We start from the raw sequence: 13,866 nt of genomic DNA, 5'->3' as shown, positions 1-13,866 counted from the left end.
GGTTACTTAACTTTCTATTAAGAATATGTTGATATTGTAAAATGAAAATTACATCCTTCAAAGTGGCAAAAAGTTACATTTGAATGGGAAATGAAAAGGGAAAAATAATGTTTTTTCCGATTCAAGAATTTGAAACTAATTAGGGTATGTCTGTCTATGAAAATATTTCGGTAAATTATAAACAAATAAAGCCCAAGATAAACACTGAACTGAAGTTGCTGTGGCAAATGAATGGAGACGACCTACTCTTATGCAAAACCTCAACATTCTGAAGTATATCCTTCTTCGTTTCATTGAATCATTCACTAGAGAAACCCAGAAACTGGTTAATAAACCTAGCGACAGGCGAGGTGTCACCAAGCTCATATGATACAAGGTTTTCGGTATCCATTTCTGAAATGGTGTTAAAAAGTGTCTGGGGACGGGCACAGAACAAATGCTTCCTTTCTGCAAGTTCTTCTGCTAGCTCACTTTGATGGTTGTCCATTAGATCCTCGTTAACCACCACGATCAGAGGTTTTCTCAGTTGCAGGGTCTCGAATATGCTCCCTGAACCTGTCCAAAAAAGGGAAGACTCGATTTTGAAAGATCGTTCTACTATCAAAAGCGGTGCTTCAATTTGTAAAGCAAACGCAGCAAATGACTGACCTACATGACTGATAACAAGAGAGGCTGATCTCAAATGGTCAGCAATGCTTGGTGAAAACGTAAAATAATCTACTGAGACAAACCCACCTTCTCCAGCTGACTGGAAATGAGAGCCATTATGTAAAAATTGCAAATAATAGCATGCCATGAAACCATGTTGACAAGATAAAGACATTCGATAGACTCTATTCGGCATGTACAAATTCTACTTTTCTATATCTCTAGATAGATTCACTCTGGAAAATTGAACACGTCTAAATCCATGAAAATCACACCTTTAAGAGTTAGTTGGCTATCTCAAGCAGATGAACAACTCAAATCAAAATATCGTTCACTTCAAAATGGTGATGTCAAATTCAAGACGGGATGGACTCTAAAATCATTTGATGTACTAAACTTAAAAGAAATAAGATGAGATGACATGTCAATCTAAAAAAAAGAGGGATGCAAAATAGACCATGCTCAAACACAAATATTAAAAATGACTCAAGAGCATTTGTTGTGGGCATAAGATTGAAAGAAACTAACATGAAATATGATGCCCAGAAATGTCACCAATTTCACAGTAACACAAATAAACAGTGCTTAAAGTGTCTTCTATCCATGATTTTTCTGATATTTATATTTCATATTTAAACCTGGTAGCTATAGATCAATGTTTCAAGACGATTAGAGCTAGATTGTAGAGACAACATAAAATTTATTCACTAAGATCAACATGTTAATCAAAGAGAAAAAAATCATAAAAAAACCTTCACATTACCTTCATGGGGATGTATGAACCGCGCCCCATTTGAATGAGAAGATGGGTGTATCCCTTCTCGAACAATGCTTCCCTAACTTCCCCAGTATCTACAGCTCTAACCAAGGAGTCAAAAGAGGTAGTCCCAACAGTAACAAAGACTATCCTTTTCGACTTTAAACTATCTTCAACTTCGTCCTTTCTATATCCTCCAACAATATCTTTCACTTTCTCGAGAGAGCATAAGAAAAAGGTTTGAACTTTCGGACAAAAGCAATACACTACACAGTCGAACCAAAAACTAAATGGTGTAAAGACTTCATTAATAAATCACTAACGAATCAACAAATCTAACAAGTCTTCGGACTAAGCATCTCTCAAAGAGTACATATAAAGATTAAAAAGCAGGTAAAAAAAAAAGAATCAACAAATCCACATATATCCACTTTCAAACAAGTAAAAAGAAACACTCGTAATTCCTCGATGGTTAGATTGACTACGAAAAAATTATCAGTATTTTCAATTGCATCGTCTTTTCATCATCCCTATCCCACCCAAACCCACGGCTTCGTTCCGCCTTGGGTTCATCCAGACACGACCACTTTTCCTATTCCACGTTATATTGAGCAGTCCAACAAGACTGAAAAGGTAAGAAATTTATGCATTTCAACACACCCTTAGCTCAAAATTTGGCAGTCAACAATTAAAATTTCCTTCTCTCTCCATCAAATTAGCGTTCATCACACATTCACATGAACAATGAAAATCAAATAATTTTAACAAAAAATCAGCAAAAAAATCCGAGAGAAAATATAGAAAACTGACCAGAGTTGGTAGAGTGGAATTGGATCACAGAAGGGTCGAGCTTCTCTCAATATTGATATTGCCAAGGATAAATTTAACTTTTTTATGACAACTGAAGAGAAACTTAGGCATAGATATTTTTAAAAAATGCAGAATAGAATAAATTTGTTTCGGCAAAAACTTGTGTGAGACGGTCACAAGGGTCGAATTTGTGAGACGGATCTCTTATTTGGGTCATCAATGAAAAAATATTATTTTTTATGTTAAGAGTATTACTTTTTATTGTGAATGTGGGTAGGGTTGGCCCGTTTCACAGATTAGTATCCGTGAGACGGTCTCACATGAGACCCACTCATTTGTTTCCATTATTTTGAAAAATAATTTTTTATTAAAAAATAGTTTTTATCTCAATCAAATGTAATAATGAAGATATCTTAATCTTAAAAAAAGTTTTGAAATGAAAAAAATATGATTTTTAAATTATAGTACAAGACTATATTGTAAAATGTTTAAGAGATAAGGCTTTTTGAAAATACAAATCAATGGTCTTCCAGTGTTATAACTTCGTATTATTTACCATCTTAGACCCAATATTTGTTACGTAAGTTATTTACCCTCCTATACGCCCCAGTTTTCACACCAAATCCTCTTGGTCCTCAAGGGATCTCTTCCGTGCGTGCAAGTTAAGCTTAAGGTTTCTGGTTTTCTGGTACAGGAGGCGTCCTACCCCTACGGAATAGAACGGCGAGTACCTTGTTCTTCCGGCAAAGATCAAAGACCTGCATGGAGATTGTGGTGAATATACGAATCATTAGAGAGTTGAGTCAGGATTATACGAAACCGTTTAGCTTACTGATGAGGCTTCTATCTCTGCAACACCCTCACAATTCTGACCTCCTCCCTTGAGTAAATCACAGTACTTCGCAGCTTCATTTTCATCTTCAAAAACCTGAGTCAGATATTGAATGAATACTTGAAAACATTTTGTCTTTTTTATATGTTAATGACAGCAGCGTAAAGCTATTTGTATTCAGGTGATAAGCTCTCTTGAGCGTCTTAAGTTTTTCAGAACTCAGAGAAATTATCAAGTCCAAATAATATGCAAACTCGTGGTAAAGTACAAGACATAGAAAGTCAGGAAATATGAGATGATCACATGATCATCTCGTGTAAAAAGTGTACATCCTCAAGTGTTTTGAAGTAGAGGATCCAAATCCGACCGATGCAATTGATCCGGAACCACATTCGCTGGAGTTGGTCACTTAACTTTCTATTAAGAATAGGTTGATATTGTAAATTGAAAATTACATACTTCAAAATGGCAAAAAGTTACATTTGAATGGGGAAATGAAAAGGAAAAAATAATGCTTTTTCCGATTCAAGAATTTGAAACTAAGTAGGGTATGTTTGCCTATGAAAATATTTCCGTAAATAATAAACAAATAAAGCCCAAGATAAGCACTGAACTAAAGTTGTTGTGGCAAATGAATGGAGACGACCTACTCTTATGCAAAACCTCAACATTCTGAACTCTGAAGTTTGTAAAGCAAACGCAGCAAATGACTGACCTGCATGACTGATAACAAGAGAGGCTGATCTCAAATGGTCAGCAATGCTTGGTGAAAACGTAAAATAATCTACTGAGACAAACCCACCTTCTCCAGCTGACTGGAAATGAGAGCCATTATGTAAAAATTGCAAATAATAGTAGGCCATGAAACCATGTTGACAAGATAAAGACATTCGATAGACTCTATTCGGCATGTCCAAATTCTACTTTTCTATAACTCTAGATAGATTCACTCTGAAAAATTGAACACATCTAAAATCATGAAAATCACACCTTTAAGAGTTAGTTGGCTATCTCCAGCAGAGGAACAACTCAAACCAAAATATCGTTCACTTCAAAATGATGATGTCAAATTCAAGACGGGATGGACACTAAAATCATTTGATGTACTAAACTTAAAAGAAATAAGATGAGATGACATGTCAATCTAAAAAAAAAAAAAGAGGGATGCAGAATAGACCATGCTCAAACACAAATATTAAAAATGACTCAAGAGCATTTGTTGTGGGCATAAGATTGAAAGAAACTAACATGAAATATGATGCCCAGAAATGTCACCAATTTCACAGTGACACAAATAAACAGTGCTTAAAGTGTCTTCTATCCATGATTTTTCTGATATTTATATTTCATATTTAAACCTAGTAGCTACGAGATCAATGTTTCAAGACGATTAGAGCTAGATTGTAGAGACAGCATAAATTTATTCACTAAGATCAACATGTTAATCAAAGAGAAAAAAATCATAAAAAAAACTTCACATTACATTCATTGGGATGTATGAACCGCGCCCCATTTGAATGAGAAGATGGGTGTATCCCATCTCGAACAATGCTTCCTTAACTTCCTCAGTATCTACAGCTCTAGCCAAGGAGTCAAAAGAGGTAGTCCCAACAGTAACAAAGACTATCCTTTTCGACTGTAAACTATCTTCAACTTCGTCCATTCTATATCCTCCAATAATATCTTTCACTTTCTCGAGAGAGCATAAGAAAAAGGTTTGAACTTTCGGACAAAAGCAATACACTACACAGTCGAACCAAAAACTAAATCGTGTAAAGACTTCATTAATAAATCACTAACGAATCAACATATCTAACAAATCTTGGGATTATGCATCTCTCAAAGAGTACATATAAAGGTTAAAAAGACGGAAAAAAAAACAAAGAATCAACAAATCAACAGATTCCACTTCCAAACAAGTAAAAAGAAACATTCGTAATTCCTCGATGGTTAGATTGACTACGAAAAAATTATCAGTATTTTCAATTGAATCGTCTTTGCATCATCCCTATCCCACCCAAACCCACGGCTTCGTTCCGCCTTGGGTTCATCCAGACACGACCACTGTTCCTATTCCACATTTTATTGAGCAGTCCAACAAAACTGAAAAGGTAAGAAATTTCTGCATTTCAACACACCCTTTTGCTCAAAATTTTGCAGTCAACAATTAAAATTTCCTCCTCTCCCCATCAAATTAGCGTTAATCACACATTCACATGAACAATGAAAATCAAATAATTTTTTAAAAAAAATCAGCAAAAAAATCCGAGAGAAAATATAGAAAACTGACCAGAGTTGGTAGAGTGGAATTGGATCACAGAAGGGTCGAGCTTCTCTCAATATTGATATTGCCAAGGATAAATTTAACTTTTTTATGACAACTGAAGAGAAACTTAGGCATAGATATTTTAAAAAATGCACAATAGAATAAATTTGTTTCGGCAAAAATAATTTTTTATTGAAAAAATAGTTTTATTTCAATCAAATGTAATAATGAAGATATCTTAATCTTAAAAAAAGTTTTGAAATGAAAAAAAAATATGATTTTTAAATTATAGTACAAGACTATATTGTAAAATGTTTAAGAGATAAGGCTTTTTGAAAATACAATTTTGAGTTGAGCTAAAATAATTATATACTTTTCCCGTCGATGTGATAAGCATTAATTTATCTGATATATTTATTCCTAAAATAATAGATATCTAAAAAATATAAACAAAAAACAATGGTTAATCAAGATAACATAATAAAATCGAAATCATAATTCCAACCAAAATATATACATTTATAGAGAAATCGTGTCTGCAAATTACGATTCATATTTGGAAGAGTACATAAAATTACACAGACCTCCACCTGTGAGAAGCAAAGGCGCTGAGCACATAAAAAACGAGTTAAGAAAAAAAAGTAGTTCTTCAAATTATGAATGAACGTTATATGAACTTAATAAATAAGATACAACCATACATCAAAATCATTAAGGATTCCACTTCCACCTTTTTTCCCTGAAAAATCAAATGGGATTTTGAGATTGTGTTCATCGTTCAACTATTTAGTTTTGATGCCACATTGCATTTGTTTCGAAGATATCATCTTCCTTTTCTTGTAGCCCGACCAAACATGTCCTTGATATTATGTGAATCTTTCTCCACTTTAGTCTTCTTAGCCTGTCGTGTGGTTCGGGTAGATCTCTTGTCGACGCCATTGTTCATCTGCAATGGGAAAAGACACTTGTAGTTCCTAATCTTGATGATGTCAACACACAAGAACTAAGCTTAGAGCTACCGGTGATCATAACAGTTCAGCTGCTTGCTTTATGTATCATATGGCTGTAGTTTAAGAAAAAATGCCAGCATAAAACAACTCGAGTTCCCAGCAAGGAAACAAGGTCTTCGCCTGCTCTTATTATACAACACACACTCTACTCACATACATGAAACAGAGTGTGTAAGTGGATATACCTGTATCGGATTAAATGGGGCAAGATCACTTCCTGATGAAGTTGGGGGTATTTCAATTGCTGGTGCATTTCTTCTGTCATTTAAGTTTACTCTGCAAGTGCAAACAGGAAAGTATTAAAGGAACATACAGATAAGGAGAGACTTAGCTGTCACTCAAGAAACGCGAGCATGTTAAATCCTTGATTTTTCAAAATAGTTGAGTTATTTTGCAATATTTTAAATCTCTAGCTTTCCGTGGAATATCAATGGAGCCATGATACAGCCCTTTTTAAACATAAACAAAGTTTAATCTACTATAAATATTGTAATGTATTTTTAAGGGCTTGAGATAATACTTTAGTATTCTACCTTTATCAATGTTTGACAATTTAGTTTTTACGCTGAAGTAATATGTGGATTACCATTGTTTGTCTTACATGATACATATAAAACTTTGGAAGAAAAAACTAAGATTAAGATGCTTAAAGATATACTGTAATTTGTCACAGAGGAGTTTCAGCCAAGGCTCTTCCACCAGGTACTCTCCCAATATTGACACTGCATCAAATACTGTTGGCATAAACAGATGTTAATCAGGACTACAGTTATTGCTGGCTTTCTTTCAACATCGTAGCATCTGAAAGTGCATGATATATGGATAGACAAATCCCATGCTCATGTCCTTGTGTAAATGAAATGACGGATGAAAATTTAGTATAGCATAGAGGTGGTGAATTACTGCATGTTTGAACCATTCACGAATTACATACTTCAACATGAAAAACAGTTGAGCTACAAATGATCGCCAGAAAAAGCTTAACAAACAAACAGCGAAGCTCGCTGCCCTATAATGCTTTGGATCAAATACATGGTTGTATTTCCACACTATGGGATATAAAATTCAATCATCCAAACACGCTGGTCCTTATATTTGGACCATTTATTTTCTTCACATGGCCCGACAACCTTTTATTGTTTATATTATTTTAACCCCATTGCCTCCCATAGTGAAGTTATTAACCTGAATCCAAAAGTTGAACTAGGTCAAAAGAATCCTTAAGTTTGAATTGATCAATACGATTCCTTCACCCAATCAATTTTATCGAACAACTTTGCGAGCATATTGAAAGTGAATTTCCATAGTTTCCTTAATCATGCTCCCTTTAAATTCTTCCTAGATCCTTCAATATTTCTCTTTCCCTGTAATTGCAAACATGCAAGTTGTACATAACAAACCATGCTGTAAATGCTCTAACATCCTCATAGCCTACCACCAGCCTTAAGGATGTTCTTTCTTGTTTCAGAGCTACTCTTGGTCAATTCATTCAGCTGAAAGGAAAAGAGTCTCAAATTTTATTCACTATAAATATACATGTATCTTTCTCGTCTTGAGCAGCAAAATTCTTATCCAGTGTCGGCAGTGTGCGCTTCAATTGGCGTACCTACAATTTACCAAGGTGCAAAAGCAATAAGGAGCAGGAAGACTGGGGAAGAGGAGAAGGAATAACTTCTTATGCAAATTTGCTATATATTGACAGACTATCAGGATCCTATTTTTAGGTGAAAATCTCTATTTGTTTTTTTTTTAATAATGCCTGTGGAAGGCAATTTTTGGTCTGTCATAACTCAATTCACAGTTATACTATCAGTCTTCAGAATAAAGTCAAATGAACGTAAAATAACTAGCCACAAATTAATTTAAAAGGATGTCAAGACTAACCTTACAGCACAACCAAATCTGTACCTTTGAATCGTTGAGCCTAAAAAACTTGCTAGACCCAAATTCTGTCCAAGAGGAGAAAAAAACATGGAACGATCCTTCAAACATTTTTCAATAATATTATCGAAAGGGTAAAATGCTTTCAGGTGCCTGAGATTTACAAACGAGGTATTCACATACTTGTACACTAGTAGATCAAGTTTTCAAAGACAAATTGGTACATATTGGATGGATTACATCAAATTATCATCTAGTATTTTCTCAAAGATCCCATCATATGTACTTCCCTCCCAGTCCAACCCCCATCTCCCACATTGTATGGCCTATATGCCATGTGAGACAAATCTTAGGCGCATGAAATTGAGATGAGTCTTAGGCGCATGAAATTGAGATGTAAGATCAACTTCATCAGCATTTTCTATCATAAATTCATAATCACACGTGGAGTTCAACTTGTATATTTGATGCATATCCTTCAATTCAAGTTGCGAACTTCCAACATTCAACAAATTATTTAAATTGTAGGATATGAATAAAATACCAAGGTCTGAAACCCTGTGAGAGGATAGAAGAACTGAAATGCAGCATAATTAGCCAAATCTATATGGAACGAATAATGTCAAGTACCAGGCTTAACAAGTGCATGACGTAAGCCTAGGCAAATTAGAAAGTGTTCCATATAATTATTTTTGCAGTTAATTCATCACTAGTAAGACCAGCTCACTGCACACTTCAACAAAGGTTCGTCTACAAATTCATTTTTGTTTTGTCAGAACAGTACATCATACAAGGAAAGAACTATGCATCTTACATGGAAGTTTGAAGCCAAAGTCTGATTTATACAACTTAATAAGTCCATTCGAACTCAAAAAACTTGAGCATGGCTTATGCAAGAAATATTCCATTGATGTTTTAATGCATCTTCAAGGCTAGACCGCTAGAGTTAGATTTCTATCTTAAAATAGTTTTCATATGAGTCAAGGAAGATGGACGGACAGTGAAAAAACTAGTAAAAGCTCACTTCCAAAAAAAACCCAAGTGTCTAATCGAGTTGAAAAACAAAAACTAATAATGATATGTGTCCCTCTGTACTGTATATAAAGCATTTCAACAGTTGCCAATGCAAAAAAAAAAAGGTACCTTTGACATCACAAACTACTTGCATTGTCTTATCGGCCATTGATGACAGAGACTGATATCCTGGGAAGCCTGGAACATAAATTATCTCGTCTAGCTGCCTAAATTTCCCTGGATCATCCCCTTTCTGCATCCAGCATAATGGAGGTCACCAAATCTCAGAAGAATAAAAATGATTCCTTAGGAAATTTTTGACCTCATTAGAAATCCTCAAGAACGTTGATCTTAATTTAAATTGCAAAATGCATTTGACCTTCATGCATCAAATCTAGTTCAGCTTGAAATTGAAAAAATTTACTGGTGCAAGCAAAAGAGCTAACTAGAAGCCATTTACAGAAAGGATAGAGTAACCAAAAAAAATCTTTCGAAAATCCAGAAGTCAAAACCACCAAAAATAATGATTGCAAACCTTCATCCGTGCTTCCTCGAAAATTGGCAAAAGAATGAATACTGGATCGACTGGAGTGGCAATATACAACCGACCATCTGTCAGAAACAAACCAGGATGTAATAAGAGCATGTGGGCAGATGGTGGCAGGTTTTTAATTACTCGGTACAATGCCCATCCAGTCATTCTATATGTAAGAGGATCTATGCATTTACCTTCACAAACATAATCGCCGAGGAACCAGGACCCATAAGATTGTTTAAAAAAGTGAAGTTCGTGAAGAACTCCATCATTATAGAGGTAGCATGTCGCATCCCCTGCCAAATAAATGAATCGTATCAAAGTCAGTTATATAACTTCGCACAACAATGTCTAATGCCAAGATCATGAGAAAACAAAAATCAAAGCAATGGAAGCGGAAAACTGAAGCCTCGCAAGCATAGAGATCATAAGAAAAAATTTGCTAACTCAGTGGATGATGCAGGGGAAAGTAAACCGAAACAAGAAAACAAAGCTGAAAAAACTATCATGGGACGACAACTGAACCAATAACAGAATTCTGATCTATTAACAAATTCATTTTTATTTTTTTTAAGAGAGGTCTATCAACAAAAATTAATATAGCAGAGTTGTCAAAATTTTCTTGCTCGAGTCCAAGTGACTCACATCAATGAACAAAAACTGAAAGTTACCAGTTTTTGGATGCCGGAGTGACAATAAATCATTCACGTGATTCTCTATTGTACAAATATCTGCAAAGTGCAATCATAAGCTAAAATGGAAAAAACCAAACAATTTAAAATAAGGGTAAAATATATGACAGACTGTTCAAAGCGTTAAAGAGACGGAATGGGAAATTAGTTCACAACTGTAATAATGTGTTGAAAGCAAAGGGCTTCACTGATATGATTAACCACTAGCAATAAATCCTCCATATGAAAAAGGGGTAAACCATACAAGCAAGAACTGGGAAAACAAAAATCGGAGAGAATTAAATATCAGATACACAGCCTCGGTCTGTACTGGAATACCTGGTGCGATTAGCACACGAGTTTCGCTTACGCCTTCCCACCAAGCCATCTCAAGCCTTCAACACACGCCGAAAATATGAAAGAAACATTCTCAGATCAACGGTAATAATTTTAAAAACGTGAAATTTCTCCTCCGATATTGCCATAGATAAACTACCTTTACTGTTGGCTTAGTGTCGGAAAATACTGAAGCTGAAGCTGAACGTACACGGTACACTTCAATTTACTCGTAAAAACTAGCAGGATCCAGCACACATTGTCAATGGCAGTGATGAAAAAATGCGACTAAAGTCCCACCTGCAGCTGCAATGGGTTTGTTTTAAAAATATTATAAATTAATAAAATCATTTAAAAAATGTAGCAAATGGTAAAACTTTGTAAAACTAATACAATCCGGAATTTACTGTCCCGGATTCAAAAAATTTTTTTTTTAAAAAAAAAGAAATTGGGGCTCGGATTTAAAAAATAAAAATAAAAGGGAGATCGACGACGGTTTATGTAACACCGTGGCTATTTGCGACGGTTTAACAAACACCGTCGCTCTTGGCAACGGTTTTTGCTAAACCCGTCGCTAAGGTAAATCCGGGACACACTATCAGTCACGGATTCTAAGATGTGTTTTCTTCTTTTACATATAAATCCGGGTATTCTTTCCATCATCGTCGAAAATAATATTTCCTCATATTCATTCTCGCAACTTATTTCTTTCATTCGATTTATATGTGCAAAATTAGGGGTGTCAAAATGTGACACAACCCGTCAACTCGACACGACCCAACAAGAAAAAAATCAGGTTCAGGTTGGGGTTTTTCGGGTTCGGGTTGAGTGGAATCGGGTTAGTGCTATGTTAGGCGGGGTCGGGTTGGGTCGTGGGTTGACCCGCGAACTTTTTTTTTAAAAAAAATTACCTATATTTTTATATATTGTATGTTTGAACAAAATTTATTGTATATTTATATGATAAATTTTCATCATTTTATATTTATTTTGCATATTTTTATTTTTCTAACAATTTTTTATTTGATTTAGTAAATATACTTTTAATTTTCTACGATTAAACTTTCAAATTTAAATCGGAAATTTTGTTATTATATGTTTAAATTAAAATATTTTTTTATTTTTTGAATTTTTTTCATAAATTTTTTTAAAAAAATTTAAAAAAAAATAAAATTCGGGTTAGGCGGATTAGACGGGTTGAGTCGGGTTATACGGGGTCGTGTTCGGGTTGGGGGTTTTCGGGTTGCTTCGGGTTCGGGTTGGGAAAAAATAAAAAAAATTCGTGGGTTAATCCGAAACCCGACCCAACCCACCCGATTGACATCCCTATGCAAAATCCATCTTTTCTACTTCGATCATATATTAATATTATTTGTTTATTTTATGGTTCATTTTATTTTAAGAGATACGAAAATGTAATGTTTAATTTCGTTGATAATATTATAATTATATATTAAGAAATAATTTTTTTGTGTAATTTTTTTTTATAATACTTGTCATTTATTTCAGATATTAGCATCGTCCGTTGATATTACAAGTTCCGTATAATTACGTCTGAGAAGGTAATTTAATTAATTTCTTTAATATGTTGTTTGTATTATTTATATTGTATTAATGTAATTATAATTTTGTTCACTAACATTATATGATTAAGTATAATTTAGATAAATAGTATATTTTTAATATTAATCGCGATAATTACATCTTCGTATCTCTTCAAATGAAATGGACGATAAAATCAACAAATAATATTAATATATGATCGAAGTAGAAAAGATGGATTTTGCACGTATAAATCAAATGAAAGAAATATGTTGCGAGAATGAATATGAGGAACAATTATTTTCGAACGATGATAGAAAGAATACCCGCATTTCTACTTAGAGGAAGAAAACACACAATGCTTCTTAGAATACGTGACAGGGTGTCACGGATTTACCTTAGCGACGGTTTGTGTTTCACCGTCGCAAATAGCGACGTTTTTATTTAACCGTCGCAAATAGCGACGGGTTTCACAAACCGTTGCCGATCTCCCTTTTATTTTTTTTAAATCCGAGCCTCAACTTTTTTTCCTTTTTTTAAAAAAAAATTGAATCCAGGACAGTAAGTCCCGGATTATACTAGTTTTACAAAGTTTTACAATTTGCTATATTTTTACAATGATTTTATTAATTTATAATATTTTTAAAAAAAAAAAACCCAGCTACATCTCCTTGTTTAATTTGGATATATAAATATGAAGCAAATAAAAAATTGAATATCGAAATTCTCGTGAAAACTTACTAAATTATTAAAATAAAAAACACGATAAACATGAAAAAAAATTGGTATATTATTTTATGGTGTATAATGATTCACTGTGTTTTCAAAAGAATACAAACTCGAGAAAAAAACTAGAATAAAATACTTGAATTATGAAGGAATTCCTCGTCTGAATGCATTTTCGTTTTCAAAATCATCTACCATTTTGACAAACCTTTAACTTGTGTAATTTGTGACAATAATTCAAAAGAACTAGGCACTATTAATTTGTTGTCAGCCGCCAACCTATTATTTGCCTACATTTCTTTCACTTAGAGATTTGATTGAAAATCAAACACATTAACACATATAATTTCAATTTTGTCATTCCTCCTACTTACGTTTATGTTATGTCACTTTAGAATCTACACCACTCAAACTTATCAGTCTTCACATGCTTAGCCAGAACATTGGTTATGTTATCCTTTGAATGGATCTTTTTTGCATATCCACATTTTCTTCGTCTACTGCTTCTTGCACAAAATGAAATTGAACTCCAATGTATTTAGTCCTTGAATAAAAAGCTGGACTCCTTGCGATGTGCAACGTACTCTGACTGTCGCAAAACAAATGAACAATTACTTTTTTGTGTCTAATCTCCTCCAATAACCTTTTAATCCATATTGCCTTCTTGTAAGCTTAAGTAGCTATCATATATTCTACTTCCATCATAGATAACGTCACAATTGTTTTTAGTTTTGAAACATAGCTTATTGTTCCCCGTGCAAGTGTAAACACATAACTAGTAGTATATTTATTCTTATCAAGATCACCTGTATAATCTGAATCAACATAGCACATGAGT

The 13,866-nt window shown here is 33.9% G+C and overlaps 2 protein-coding genes across 4 annotated transcripts; both read right to left on the bottom strand.

The window, feature by feature from the left end:
* Nucleotides 1–221: 221 nt before the first annotated feature.
* LOC140806781 (uncharacterized) lies at nucleotides 222–2,560 on the bottom strand. The gene is made up of 4 exons (XM_073163315.1): nucleotides 2,536–2,560; nucleotides 1,412–1,707; nucleotides 649–748; nucleotides 222–555 (listed from the first exon to the last, which is right to left on the bottom strand). The coding sequence occupies exons 1-4, from the start codon at nucleotides 2,558–2,560 to the stop codon at nucleotides 299–301; spliced, it is 678 nt and encodes a 225-aa protein (XP_073019416.1). The 3' UTR covers nucleotides 222–298.
* Nucleotides 2,561–5,997: 3,437 nt separating this feature from the next.
* LOC140807601 (uncharacterized) lies at nucleotides 5,998–11,062 on the bottom strand. Of its 3 annotated transcripts, none has more exons than XM_073164534.1 (11): nucleotides 10,922–11,062; nucleotides 10,764–10,822; nucleotides 10,425–10,484; nucleotides 9,948–10,049; nucleotides 9,754–9,830; nucleotides 9,348–9,471; nucleotides 8,208–8,272; nucleotides 7,860–7,929; nucleotides 6,982–7,057; nucleotides 6,509–6,599; nucleotides 5,998–6,259 (listed from the first exon to the last, which is right to left on the bottom strand). In XM_073164534.1, the coding sequence occupies exons 2-11, from the start codon at nucleotides 10,810–10,812 to the stop codon at nucleotides 6,137–6,139; spliced, it is 837 nt and encodes a 278-aa protein (XP_073020635.1). In that variant the 5' UTR covers nucleotides 10,813–10,822; nucleotides 10,922–11,062; the 3' UTR covers nucleotides 5,998–6,136. The 3 variants fall into 3 exon arrangements, with proteins under 3 accessions (XP_073020635.1, XP_073020634.1, XP_073020636.1); XM_073164533.1 differs by having other exon boundaries at nucleotides 6,000–6,259; nucleotides 10,764–10,819; nucleotides 10,921–11,062; XM_073164535.1 differs by lacking the exons at nucleotides 5,998–6,259; nucleotides 6,509–6,599 and having other exon boundaries at nucleotides 6,624–7,057; nucleotides 10,764–10,819; nucleotides 10,921–11,062.
* Between the last annotated feature and the right edge of the window lie 2,804 nt (nucleotides 11,063–13,866).

This window comes from Primulina eburnea, chromosome 12, assembly GCF_022965805.1.
Source record: "Primulina eburnea isolate SZY01 chromosome 12, ASM2296580v1, whole genome shotgun sequence".
Classification (NCBI taxonomy): domain Eukaryota; kingdom Viridiplantae; phylum Streptophyta; class Magnoliopsida; order Lamiales; family Gesneriaceae; genus Primulina; species Primulina eburnea.
Note: the sequence above shows the minus strand (reverse complement) of the source record. Positions and strands in the feature narration are given on the sequence as shown.

What these genes read in the sequence shown, in the direction of transcription:
- LOC140806781 (XM_073163315.1), bottom strand. Translation starts at nt 2,560, where the DNA reads ATGGAAACAAATGAGTGGGTCTCAT. An exon ending in GTTCATACATCCCCATGAAG is followed by an intron (nt 749 to 1,411) that starts GTAATGTGAAGG and finishes TCTCATTTCCAG; the next exon opens with TCAGCTGGAGAAGGTGGGTT. An exon ending in TCTTGTTATCAGTCATGTAG is followed by an intron (nt 556 to 648) that starts GTCAGTCATTTG and finishes TTTTTTGGACAG; the next exon opens with GTTCAGGGAGCATATTCGAG.
- LOC140807601 (XM_073164534.1), bottom strand. Translation starts at nt 10,812, where the DNA reads ATGGCTTGGTGGGAAGGCGTAAGCGAAACTCGTGTGCTAATCGCACCA. An exon ending in AGATTTGGTTGTGCTGTAAG is followed by an intron (nt 7,930 to 8,207) that starts GTTAGTCTTGAC and finishes GGTAAATTGTAG; the next exon opens with GTACGCCAATTGAAGCGCAC. An exon ending in TCAAGACGAGAAAGATACAT is followed by an intron (nt 7,058 to 7,859) that starts GTATATTTATAG and finishes TTATGCCAACAG; the next exon opens with TATTTGATGCAGTGTCAATA.